A 13,494-nucleotide genomic window follows, 5' to 3' on the forward strand; every position below is an offset into this window, starting at 1 on the left:
CATTTTGCAGACGTAGTACGTTCCATAATGATAACTGGGGATAACCTTTACTTTGAAAACAATCTATCACATGTGGAGAGGGTTATCTTTGCGCATCGGTCTTGCGTGTTACATTTATAACAACAACGCAGTGTTTTTTAGGTGCACTGACTTTCTCTGCGTATCTTTGCTTATTGTATCTTTCATTTCGGCTCCTCGTTGAGAAGTTACTAGTCAGACATGGCGGAGTGGGATCTATATTGGTTTGTGGAATCCAAACTTCTCTGTAATAATTTGTCACCCTAGATCGATAACATGCGTTTATGGTTGCATATTTTCGTCCTTCTATTGGATATTAATGGATATTAATAGATTACAACCCATCGTAAAAATCCACTTCCTACAATGGGTAAAGGTTGGTTGTCGTTTCATATCCAAGGTAATAGATAGAATACCTAATAATATCACTCGTAATATACCATGGGTGTAGGTGGTAGATAACCCACAGTTCAGTCTAAAGCTGCAAACTACCATGGATGTATAATATAAACGAAGTAGCAAGGTCCAGTAAAATATTACTGCAATGCAATACTCAAAGCGAACAGCGGGCGTCGCTCTCTAGTTTCAAAACAGAGTACCCAATAGGAGCAGTAGGCTATTAGTTCAGGCGTACTATTCAAAGCATTTTTCAAACTTATTTTCTTTGGGAAATGGAGTCACTGGTGGATTATGAGGATTCCGACTCGGATTGCGAGTCTTCTAACACACTGGGCTGTAGCAGACAATTGAAACAAAATCAGGACATGACGGTTTCGCGTCCCCTTGGGCTTAAACCCACCGAATCACACCCTGAGAATATTCATGGGACATCAAGACATGGCAGAATTCCCTCAGTACGGACGGATTTGGGTTCAGCCCTAGTTAAAAGTCACATCTCTACAGAAGGCCTACCTGCACTGCCTGAGGGCCACATTGGCTGGGAAAGACAATATACCCCTTCTTACATGGATAAACCATTACTGAACATTTCTTCTAGAGTAGCCATTGCTTCGCCAGATTCCCTTGAAAAGACGACCTCACAACAAACCTCCTCTGGGCCATCCCAAATCATCAATCAACACAAATCCTCAGACACTGTTAAAAGACCCCAGCATGTGTCCTCTGGGATCCGGCCCTACATCTCAAAGCGACAGAGACTTGGGCCTACCTCTGCATCCGGGGATATGTCCTCAAAGCAGTCTGTCGAGGAGGCTTCCACGAAACAGACCAGATGTGTCCTGAGGCTTTCAGAGGTGTGTGAGAGGGTCAAACCGTACCTTCTTGAAAAGCCGGGCGCTGCGGGCATCCCAAGGAGGCTCCTGAGGGGTCTGGAGGGTCACGAGGGCCCGGTGAACACAATCCACTGGTGTCCAGTGGCCCAGCTCAGTCACCTGCTCCTGTCTGCCTCCATGGACAAGAAAGTGAAGGTAATGACAGCTTAGAAAAGTAGCCTTTCTTAGCTTACACACCAATGGAAAAGCTTGACTACAAAAACAAAAGAAACAGAAAAGAAAGCATCGTCTTATAAACTGCTTGTTTCTTTGTATATATTTCAATCACTTCTAGTTTTTGTTTTTACATTTTGATGCATTTTTGTCATGCCTCAAACAGGTGAGAGCCCTATATACGATGTTTAAAAATACACACATTTGAGAAACCTGTGCAGTCCCCCATCACCCTCCACTCTCCACCAGGTAACCAAGTGACCAACCTGCTGGCTGAGTGCAGTGCTAGTGTCTGTAATTGTCAGCGAGAATCTATCTGTCCTGCACCCTTACATTCTCTATATATGTACCATGCCACCAACACATGCTCCGAGAACCAATCTGTCACTGTCAGTCGAATGTGTGTCATGGCCCTTGGGGCTTCGTTCCGACACACACACACACACACACACACACACACACACACACACACACACACACACACACACACACACACACACACACACACACACACACGTTCCCTCTTGCACTCTAACACGATTTGGCCTCTTATTTTCCCTCCACAATCTAAGTAGACAATCCCTCATTCTCATCGCTGTGAAGGTCTAGCCATGCAGGTGGCAAGCAATGGCTGAATAGGACCGCCGTGATCCAACTTAAAGAGATTGCTATGGCTGAACTATTAATCTCATTCAAACCGACATCGCGATGTAATAGAACGCAATGTCATCTTAATTTTTTATTAGGATTTGCTGACTGTTAGTTACTGACTGGAGATCAGTAAGATTTGTATTTATTTTTATTTTACAATTCAATAGTGCATCAATTCATCTCAACACATAGGCCTGGCCTAAAGGAAAGAGCTGTTTATATATTGACTGATTACAATGTTGTGTTGGTGATACTATAGAGGATCTATTGCTTTAGTGAATAGTACAGAACATAAGGAACTTTAAAAAGAAAAATCGCGTACCGAATAGCAATCATAAAATTGGTCGAAATAATCGCAATTCAATTATTTCCCCAAAACCTTCAGCCCTGATTTCAACCACTTTCTCCTCAGTGCTACAGTGATTCACTGGATGAGTTCAGTAAAGGAGGACTAGGATAATCAATATTGAAGGATTCTGGAATGGTTTTGCATAATCAGACAAGGGCCAACGATAGCCCTGCAACATCCATTGGCACTTGGAGGAGCGACCGAGAGCGTAGGCTACAGAGTTAATTATGGGAGAAGTGGAGAAGGAGTGCGCAAGTTATTTTCTCTTCCCTTATGAGGAGACAGAATTATTTTTTTTCTCACTGAAACTAAATAGGATAACCTCAGACTTGATTATTAAACATATTTTTGAATTAGTAATTTTATTTAGCCCGAAAACCTTTTTAATGTCCAGAATACCCCCTCAGAACTAAATACAGATATTGACATCAGTAACCAGTAATCATGATGAGGTCTCTTCTATAGGATTCTATTCTACTCTGGTCCCTTCTGTGCAATGCTAGCTCTTCATGGCCTGCACAGCATGTCAACGTGCCCATATAAAGACATGCACTCTTTGATGAAAAGCAAGAATTATGCATTTCTTTGGGCGAGGCAGTCTTTCTAAATTAACTTTCTCTCGCTCCAGTATTTATGCTCCCTCGTTCTGTTTGCCAGTTCCTAAGGCATTGTCAGAGTATAATTCCAAGTAGTTTTGCAGCTATGTAACCATGGCTACAGCAGGTAGTGAGGTTTCTTTGAAGGTGGTAACACGAATTACAATTAATCTTTTATTAAAGACAATCATTTAGGAGGAGGATTACGCTGGTAGTCACTACTGCCTGTAGTAAATAGCCAGTTGAATTGAATTCAATCCGTTTTTACGAGGATTTCTATTAAGATTAATTTCATTAATTCTATCATTCAAATTAGGCATTATAGGTGAAAGCACTAGTTGGTTGTGTTGGATTTATCACACCTTGATGTGTGTTTTTTTCTAGAATAAACACAGCTATGCTTGCCTTTTTGCTGAAATGATTTACACAATTTCCTTATTCCTTGAGAGGGCAGTGTTTCTCTATCCTAAACACTTAGAAAACAAAGATGGTGTTTGTCTTGGTGTATACAATATACTTAGAATTGTAACAATATACATTGGATCGGATATCATTATTCATTTTATACATGGATTTATATTGACTGATTAGTGTTGAATTAAGTGGCAAGTGAGAAAGGGACTTGGCAGAAATATAATATCTACGTTTGTTTTGTATAATGGCATGAAAATAAGTGTCATTGATTTAGAATGAGCAGTCCGCCATGTTGCACCGCAGTGTTTCTTCTACAGTAGCCCAGAACCAAAGAACTCCAAAAAAGCTCTAGAAAGAGTGTTGGAAAAACATGTTTTTGGGCTAAGATATGTAGGAAGGAAGAGGCCGTTTTATCGCCATAACTTACACCCATTTGTGATTACTTTCTAGTAGTGTCTCTGTGTAGGAGCGTTATAATAAGATGTTGTACAAGCAAAGCGGCATGCACCGTCCGTGGCGCAATAAAATGTGTCGGAGAAGTTACGGTACTTCTCTAAGGTGCTTCTCGATGCATTTTCATGCTGTGTGGAGCAGTTTATTTGTGAAAAGATAATGATGAAATCGACATTTTTCTCCTTATTGTCAGTTTCTGGTGCTATACCTGGTGTTGCTGAGTTGGAGGCAACCAAATAACTTTTTAATCTTTTAAAAGTTTACCTGACTAGGCACCTGACCTGACCACACATTATCTGAGTTTCAGAGTTCAGAAGCCATTTCTTAATAAAAAAAATATGAAATATGACGAAAGAGAAAACATTTTCTGTCAGCAAAAGTGCCACATTTGCTGAATAATGGGTTGTTATTCTCTCTCTCACTCTCACTCTCTCTCTCTATCCGTCTCTCTCTCTCTCTCTCTCTCTCTCTCTCTCTCTCTCTCTCTCTCTCTCTCTCTCTCTCTCTCTCTCTCTCTCTCTCTCTCTCTCTCTCTCTCTCTCTCTCTCTCTCTCTCTCTCTCTATCTCAGGCTTTCAAAATTAATATTGGTGTAGTGCTAGATATTCACAGATAACTGCATAGATATGTAAATTACTTAGCCTGTCTGGGAGCAGAGCAGCCTGACCTAGTAATTTATAACAGACACACACACGTATGTTTGTGTGTGTGTGTGTTTTTACACTGTGGTTTAGCGTAATCTCGGAAAATACTAAATAACTATTAGCGAAGGGCGAGTGACTATATAATTAGGAACTGTGTGTTACCATTCACGGTGAAAGTGATTACAGAGACTTTTGAACTTTCATCCCTTTGTCAATCAGCCTTCTGAGTGGGAGTCAAACACCTGGACCACCACTACAGCACTACTACGCTGAAACGTCTAGCAGACGGCAGGAGCTCTTCTTAACACCTCGAGGTTCGAATGAGTGTGCTGGCTGTAATGTATGGAGTCATCCGGGGCTCTCTTCCTGGCAGGTTTGGGATGCAGTGGAGAGCGGCCAGTGTCTTGGGGTGTATCCGTGCCACGCCGAGGCGGTGCGGGACGCCTGCTGGACCCCCTGCGGGCGCCGCTTCCTCTCGGGCTCCTTCGACAACAAGGCGGCCATCACTGATGTGGAGACAGGTGAGTGGTAGGCCTACCCGTTACTCTCCTTATTGGTTCAGCAGCTTATTATACGGTTTATAATCGCACAAAATGTAAATGGAATGGTAAATGGACTGCATATATATAGCGCTTTTATCCAAAGCGCATTACAATATTGATTAACATTCACCCATTCGTGCACACATACACACACACCGACGGCAGTGTCGGCCATGCAAGGCGACAGCCAGCTCGTCGGGAGCAGTAAGGGTTAGGTTAGGTGCCTCACTCAGTTAGGCATAGCTATCTCCTGAGCTACTGTCACACGAATGTGATTGCTGTTTTTAAACAACAACACATTTTCAAGGTGATGCCAGCCCGTTTTGTGTCCATTTATTGCAACTTAATGACGGAAATCTAGATCCCTCTGGAATAGTACCGTCGCCTACAGTCGTGAACGAGATTAACTGATACTAAACGGAGCTCTGCTGTGACAGGTAATGATGAGCAACGGTGGGATATCCGGGAGAATGTGATTGCTGTACATTCTCCGAATGCTTGACTAAGGAGGGCTTCAGTGAATGCGTACTCTTATTGGAATTTCAACTGGAATTACACTAAGTTAAACTCGCTTTTCACATAATGTTATTCTGATCAATAGCCACTTTCTTTTGAAACCCACATCATTTCCCACTCTGAGGTCACCATAATTCCCATGATGCCCTTCTTCAGTTGTCACTTCCCTCTCAGCGGGCCTGTCGATTTTGCCAATTAGGCCTACAGCTAATGACTTCGGCAGCCGATTACGCTCGCGCGCACACACACACACACACACACACACACACACACACACACACACACACACACACACACACACACACACACACACACACACACACACACACACACACACACACACACACACACACACACACACACACACACATGGACCACTGACCCACAAACACATACAAATACAGAGAAGCGGCTACAGAAAGGGCATCAATAATAAATCTGTCACCACGGGATGAAGCTGCATGACCTTATGTTGGCACGTCCTGCACTAGGAACATAAACGTATAAATGCTTTTTTTTTATATCGGGTGATTGAGCCAGCAACATTCTCCCTTGCAAGGTTCCCAAAGCAGATCAGTATAAATGCTGAGGAAAAGATCCTCAACTCATGACCTCTGACCTCTCTTGTCACATGAGCACAACTGCTATCATTGCATCATCGTGCACGCTCTATTGTTTCGGTGGGAGGGGGGTGGCATGGATGCAGGAATTAACCGTCTTCTATGGGGAAATGCTATGAATGCCTATGGTGTGGCCATTTTTTCCCTGGCCATCTTAAGGGTTTTCTCCATCTGCCTGTCATCCTAATTCTTGGAATGCTATACCCATCCAGCGGCCCTCGAGCAGACTGTCACTGTTGAATAGCAATCATCAGCGTGTCCCAAAGAAAACAGAGTGATAGACTCAGGTTGACAACGGTTAATGCAGAGAATGGGTGATAGACGGAGGGAGGGATGGGAGAACACTGCAAGGGAGGGATTCTGAAAAGAGGAAGAATACACTCAGAGGGCCCTATCTTGCACCTAGCGCAATTAACTTTCTACACCGACGCATGTATTGTTGCTAGTTTGCAACAGGCACAAAGCTGATTTCCCCCCACAGCAAACTCGTGCCACTAAACTTGCGCCCTGAGAGGCGTGTCGGCGAAAAGCAGAGGCGTGTTCTGGCGCAAATGATACATGGTGCTATCTTACAGATCGATAAAGCAGTTGCGCAACTGACCGAAAAGGTGCAATAGCGGATAGTGCAGTCCAGTCTGACACTGACGTCGTGTACAAGCCCATAACTTTTAGGATTGATGAGAAACATTGTTTTACTGCGAGTGAGTGTTTAAAAGAATGAATGAATGCGGGCGCGTGGGTGTGCACTCATCTGTTCAAACACACGTAAACTAAACATGTAACCCATGATACAGTCCATGGCAATGTACATTTAAGGGGGGGACACATGCATATTATGAACACAAGTCGATAACAATAATGTATACAATACTTGTAAGAAATTATGTTTGTTAATGTATTGCAGCATATCATTAAATAAAGCCACAGTTGCGGCCACAGGACTGCGTATCATATATGTGTTAAGTTCTCTTTGCCAGAATTTACTTGACGACTCAGTTTTCCTGAAGTTGTAGAAGAAAACGCTATTCCATTTTTTAATTAGGCTGTCTAATTTGGCCGTAAACTGAGCCATTTGAAGTATATGCATCTGTCTCAGCAGAGAGTGAAAACGCGCTGTCAAAATATCAACCCGTCAGGTTCCAATGCGCTCATGGGAGATGGCGCTCTCATTGGTTTAATGCATGTTGCGCCTAAAACACACCTACGGGTATTCAGACCAACCCATATTAGATTTGCGTCGGGCGCAAGAGTCAATTATCCGCTGATATAATACCAACAGCGCCAGAGTTCCGCCCACAAAGCTACTTACGTCCTGCGCTTCTCACTTGCGTTTCAGACCGTTAAAATAGGGCCCAGAGACTCATAACACATGGGGCACAAAGGGAAGAAGAGAGGAAGGGATGGAGGAGGGGGAGAGAGAGTGCTTTAATGAACTAAATATACTTGTCAAATTGGAATTTAGGAAAGTTCCTTCTCCAACCAGGTTTCTTTCAAAGCTTACCTTACCTTGATTGACCACTGTCAATCAAGTCAAGCAGACTTGATTGACACGCTGACATAACGTGTGTGTGTGTGTGTGTGTGTGTGTGTGTGTGTGTGTGTGTGTGTGTGTGTGTGTGTGTGTGTGTGTGTGTGTGTGTGTGTGTGTGTGTGTGTGTGTGTGTGTGTGTCACATTACCGTTTCCAACAAACATTTTGCATTCGGGATCCAATCATTTATTTATTATGTGATGGATAAATGCAAATCAGAAAAAACACTTGTAGATTTCCTACAATATTATTCGGGAAACTGATTGTGCAGAGAGTATTGCAAAGGTTCAGGTTTCATCAAAAAATGACCCCTAGACTGCTAATGTATTAACTGCAAAGTGTCGACAAGCGTTCATGAAGATTTCCCACGAGCAAAGAGTAATCACCCACTCATTGTTATCTTCGTGAACTGACGCAAAAAAAGGTTTAGAGTGAGGTGATATAATCTGATTGTGTCTTTTGAGGCTGATTTTTATATCCGATCTGGTCACCAATACCCTACCCTGATTAAAGCCGATCCATTTTCTCCTCCCCACATTTTCTCTAGATGACGTAGTCCTCCCTAAACAACACATTTGTTGGTCTATAGTAGCTGTCAGGGCTGGACTGCATAAAAAATGGGGCCCTGGCATTTTGGCCTAGAAAGGCCCACCTCAATGTTTCCTGCGCGCACACCTGTTTATTTTAACCGCACTCTTGGCCTGAAGTTTGTGCAGCAAATATCTCATCCAGTTGGGCTATTATGGCTGCATCTGTCGGAAGGGCGTGTATTTTTGGGTGGGTTAGGGTTGAGCGTGTGCAGCACATTTGCTCCACTCTGTCTGCATACGGCCACGAAAAGAAAAAGATAGCTGTGTCGTCGGCCGAAAAAGCACGTCTGCCCGTAGGGGAAGCTTGACGACCAGTTCCTCTAAAACCCTTATCTAAGTTTTGCTAGCGACGCTAACAGTACTTTGCTAATTAAAACATGACACTGGCTGTCTGTTTATTAAGGCGAGCGACGTTGATTTGCTATCTTCCTTAAATCCCCCTCAATCTCGAACAGCTAGATAACAGTGTGTTGTTTCTCTCGACTTGGCTAAGGATTAAGCCAATTAAGATGGTGATTCCGTGCCGGGCCAACACAAGGATAACGTCATAGATGTTTTTTAAACTTTGGATCGATGGGGAACAAACAGGGCACCACACTTGCTCAGCCCTTCTGTTGAAAGAATTTCCAGTTTTTTAGTTTCTTTTCATCAGCCACGGGACTATCCAAAGTTGTCTTCTGTAAAGGGATTTATTTAACACAGCCATGAACTTGAAATGTGTGTAAACCAAGTTGGCCTGGATGGAGGACTGTGTTGTTTGCATGTCTAAATGGCAAGCAGCCACTGAACCCAGGGGTTATTTTCTATACATTTTCTATACAAGTCCCTGGCTCCCATTCTGGCTTGGTTCCCGACAGGCCATGCATGTACCCTCCTCTTCTCTTTTCATATTTAATTTTTCTGTGTGATGAGGCGCTCCATGCTTTTTAAGTCGTTCAGATGAAGGGTATACAGCCCTGAGCCATAACATTGGTTCTGCTGATTTATTTTTTCTTCGTCTTCTTCCGCTTTTCTCTAGTTCATTACCCCCTTGTCAGCTCGCATTATCTTTCTCATCGTGAGGGGAAGTTGTTTCTTCAAAGGGTCCCGCCAAAACGTTTCTTCTGTGATGCTTTGATGACACGGCTGCAGTCCAAGGATAATCTACCGTTAATCTCAGTTCTTTTTGCACAACCTTATACTTAAAAAACAATAGTTTCTTGACTTCGTGACTTTGGCTGCTTCTTTTAGATCGCACACCTGTCGTCCACTTCCTAGACATACGACACGGTCATTCATATAAATCCCACTCTTGTGATGAACACAGAAACATAAACTTTTATTCTAAGCAAAAGGGTTAATGTTGAAGTATTTAGGATTCAGGTTTTACCATCCATGCAAAATTAGGCATTTTTTTGTGCTTTGGATGTTTGATCTTTTTATGATGTTTGATGTATTATATATGTTGTATCTCCTTGTACCTAGGGACTGCAGATGCAAATGAGCCTAAAGCTAACTCTGGTGCGATGCATCAAATGGTCACATTTATGTTTTAATTACACATCGTCCAATTCAAATAAAGCCGAAAGTGAATTGGTGATGACTGAGCGACCATTCCGACGATCTTTCTCTCTGTTGACCGACGTGTCGTTGTTTCCGTGGCGACCCCTGCAGGGCAGCAGCTGGTGAAGGTGGACAACCAGTTCAAGGTGATGTGTGTGGCGCTCCAGCCCTGCGATGAGCACGTGTTCCTGTGTGGAGGCTACAGTCCCGTCGTCAAGGCCTGGGACGCTCGCGTGTCCAAGGTCACGCTCTTTACCCCCTCCTTACTGCTCTGCTGTACTGGGCTCGACTTGCTGTGGTAGAGGATTCTTTAAGCGGAGGCTTACCCACACATTTAGTAGTAATCGGTGTTGACCTTAGCGTGTTGGCCCTTTAAGAGTATGTGTTAGAGTTAGTTCGTACATTAGCGACAGAGAACATTAGCAAGAAGACCATTTCAGCCAAAATCGTGTTTTATGGAAATTAAGTGCAGGCGGATTTATCATTTAAGCTGACCCAGGTTCAATGGCTGAGGTTGTTTTGAATAGAGTATGCCGAAAGTGTTGTAAATGGTGTCCAGGTTTGGGTTGAAGGGGGCAGCATATGATACATTTCCTCTGCCGGGTTTGGCTGAAATATTTACTAACAATCTAAACTCTCCATTTTTAACTCTTTATTATTTGCTTATATTCATTGATTCAACAATGTGTGCAAAACATAAATATATATAAAATGTTGAAAATTAAAATAAAATGCAATATATATGTCTTTACATATGAATTTGGTTATTTTGGTCGGCGGCATATCGTTGTGGAAAATTTTATCAACACCCCTTCATATAAAACCCATTTGCCATAATGTATTCTATGTGACTAACTGTGTATCTTTCGTAAAAGCCAGTCCGTTCTTTTCCATTGTGGTTCAGGCGGTGAAGTTGTACAGTGCGAGCATCCAGCAGACCTTGGCCATCTTGTTCCTGAAGGGCGGGCGCGAGTTCATCACCAGCACGGACTCTGTGAGCCGGGACTCGGCTGAGCGCACCCTGATCGCCTGGGACTACCAGACGACGGCCCGGCTCTCCAACCAAATCTTCCACGTAAGTAGACGGCTCTGTGTGTCTCTGGGAAGCTCTGTGGGCCAGGGCCCAGGCCTCCAGGCTGACGTAGGCCTGGCTGCCAACTGTGATATTGCAGCAGAGAAAGAGCCAGGAAGCACTACTCCATGTAGAACAACCCAATCAAATAACGCACACAACTTTGGAAAGGTTAAAGGTTACTGTTTTCAACATTTTCCAACAAGAACGTATTAAAATTAAATTCAATTAGATTCAAACTGATAGTTAAACATCGAGAGAGAGAGAGAGAGAGAGAGAGAGAGAGAGAGAGAGAGAGAGAGAGAGAGGGAGAGAGGGAGGGAGGGAGGGAGGGAGGGAGGTATACTTTATTGATCCGAAGGGGAAATTCATGATCGTGTTTGGGCGTTTCCCTCATTAATATGAACGGAGGGCCATTATGCTCTGGTCATGTCAGAAGGTTCACACTGCTAACATGCTGCTGGGTAAACACACTCAATATCTTCCGCTGTCAATGTGAATTACAAGTGAAATTGAAGCGCCTGTCTTTCTCGGTTCCTCCCTGGGTCCCGGTGGCCATCTGGTTCCCAGGAGAGGTACACCTGCCCAGGCCTGGCTCTCCATCCTACAGGGGACTGCTTCTTGGCCCAGACCAATGGGAATTACATGGCCGTTTTCTCCTCCCAGAGGCCCTATAGGATGAACAAGAGGCGGCGCTATGAAGGACACAAGGTGTGTGTGTGTGTGTGTGTGTGTGCGTGCGTGCGTGCGTGCGTGCGATTCGCTGCGTTTCAACTTCTCAAATTGAACAGCAACCGAAAAAAATATAAATATAAGTAAAAATAAATAAAATAAAGTTCTAAGCGACAAATATTGTATGAACACTTTCAGTGTATTGTGTGGATTCCTACCACGTGATTGGTCACATGGTGGTGAATCATCATAGTAGGTAGAATGCCCCCCCCCCCTCACTCCGTCCGCCTCGGACCCCCCCCCCCAGGTAGAGGGCTACGCCGTGCAGTGCGAGCTCTCTGCGGACGGAACCGTCCTCGCCACCGGCAGTTCCTCAGGCTCCGCCCACTTCTACGACTACCAGAGCACCCGCATGGTGCACACGCTGTGCGCCCACAGACAGCCCTGCCTGCGGGTGGCCCAGCACCCTGTGCTGCCGTCCACCGCCGCCACCTGCGACTGGGGCGGAGAGGTCAAGGTGTGGCACTGAGAACACGGCCGATTGGCTCAATGGGTTTCAACCGAGCGGCAAGGACCAGGAAGTAGATAGGAATGATTTTTTTTGCACTGGATTTGATTGCGGCTTGTTTTCGTACATGAATAAATGCAGAGGAACATTTTAAACAAGTTTTGGCTGGTTTTTGTGAGTCCGCTTGATGATTCTTCGGGCTGGATGGTCTGGAGTTGAGGGTTATTTACTCGAGTGTTACTCCTAATAATTGTACAGCCACAAAAAATTATAATTAAAAAGAAAATGCAATAAAATAAACATGGCGCTTACTTAGCATGTCTTATTGCTAGGGAAGTGGTATACATTCAATTGAGAATTTAATTCAGCACTTTTTTCTGCTTTAACAGAAAAAACAGTTTTCACGGCAAAACTTCTCTTTCTCTGCTTTCTGAGATTGAGAACTCGCCAATTTGGAAAAAAGGAGCAGAATTATTTTCCCAGGTGAGTAAATTAGTCTTCCGTTTTCTACCAGCGTCCCTTTTGACATTACTGCGGGTCAAAGGCACGTCTCTAGCACGTCATACTATGCGATTCAGATAGGGGTGCAGGTTAGATAGCGTGACACGGCCCCATAAAAAGATAAAAAAGCTTCAACGGACCACCAAATATCTAATTTTTTTTCTTATAAACTCCAAAACTTGTGGGCGACTATCACCCTGCTCGCATTGGCCTCCTCCTTAATAACATGTATCCCAAAATAATGGACTATAAGTTTCCTCAAAGCATCTGCTAAAATTAAAAAATGGAAAAATTCTAACTTTAAAACATCTACTTTAACTGAAAGCCGCCCACAGTATCATTTCATTCTAGACATGTTTTTTCATGGCCAGTGGCTTCAGGCGTGGATTATAAAGTCTATTGCTTAACTTTATACTCTTAAGTGTGTCGCCTACATTTTCTTTATCTTCTGCTTGCATTGTTTTGACATCCCATAATCCGGGTCGGTTGAGTCCCGGCGCTTCGTTTTCGGGGATCACAAGAATGTTTCCTCCTAATTAACATTTCAAAGAGAGCAATGTTAGTGTTGTTGTGCTTTTTAAAGTAATGGGCTGAAGGCATCCAAGTCTTTTCCGCCACACTGGCTGACCTAACTGCTATCCAATTCGGAAACGCACGGAAATTCACCAGCCCTCTTGACGGGATTTGTCGTGATTTCTTTCTGCAGCATTTTCATTATGAAGGGCCGGCCATATACATGTGTTATCTAGATATGACTCAGACTACGGATAATATAAATAAAGCAGGAGTGACACGTTCTCTCCATTTTAAACGTAGGCTATCACCTAGTGTC

At 43.7% G+C, this 13,494-nt stretch overlaps 1 protein-coding gene across 1 annotated transcript; it reads left to right on the forward strand.

Moving 5' to 3' along the window:
• The first annotated feature begins 34 nt into the window (after positions 1 to 34).
• wdr25 (WD repeat domain 25) lies at positions 35 to 12,319 on the forward strand. The gene is made up of 6 exons (XM_030357035.1): positions 35 to 1,445; positions 4,943 to 5,090; positions 10,021 to 10,151; positions 10,814 to 10,984; positions 11,552 to 11,692; positions 11,961 to 12,319. Exons 1-6 carry the CDS (start codon positions 690 to 692, stop codon positions 12,180 to 12,182), a joined length of 1,569 nt encoding a protein of 522 aa, XP_030212895.1. The 5' UTR covers positions 35 to 689; the 3' UTR covers positions 12,183 to 12,319.
• Positions 12,320 to 13,494: the final 1,175 nt, after the last annotated feature.

The sequence above is a fragment of the Gadus morhua genome, chromosome 5, assembly GCF_902167405.1.
Source record: "Gadus morhua chromosome 5, gadMor3.0, whole genome shotgun sequence".
In the NCBI taxonomy this organism is placed as follows: Eukaryota; Metazoa; Chordata; class Actinopteri; order Gadiformes; family Gadidae; genus Gadus; species Gadus morhua.

Excerpts from the sequence above, each read along its gene's own strand:
- wdr25 (XM_030357035.1), top strand. The coding sequence starts at position 690 with ATGGAGTCACTGGTGGATTATGAGGATTCCGACTCGGATTGCGAGTCT. Across the intron at positions 5,091-10,020 it reads CATCACTGATGTGGAGACAG|GGCAGCAGCTGGTGAAGGTG; the intron begins GTGAGTGGTAGG and ends CGACCCCTGCAG. Across the intron at positions 10,985-11,551 it reads TCTCCAACCAAATCTTCCAC|GAGAGGTACACCTGCCCAGG; the intron begins GTAAGTAGACGG and ends TCTGGTTCCCAG.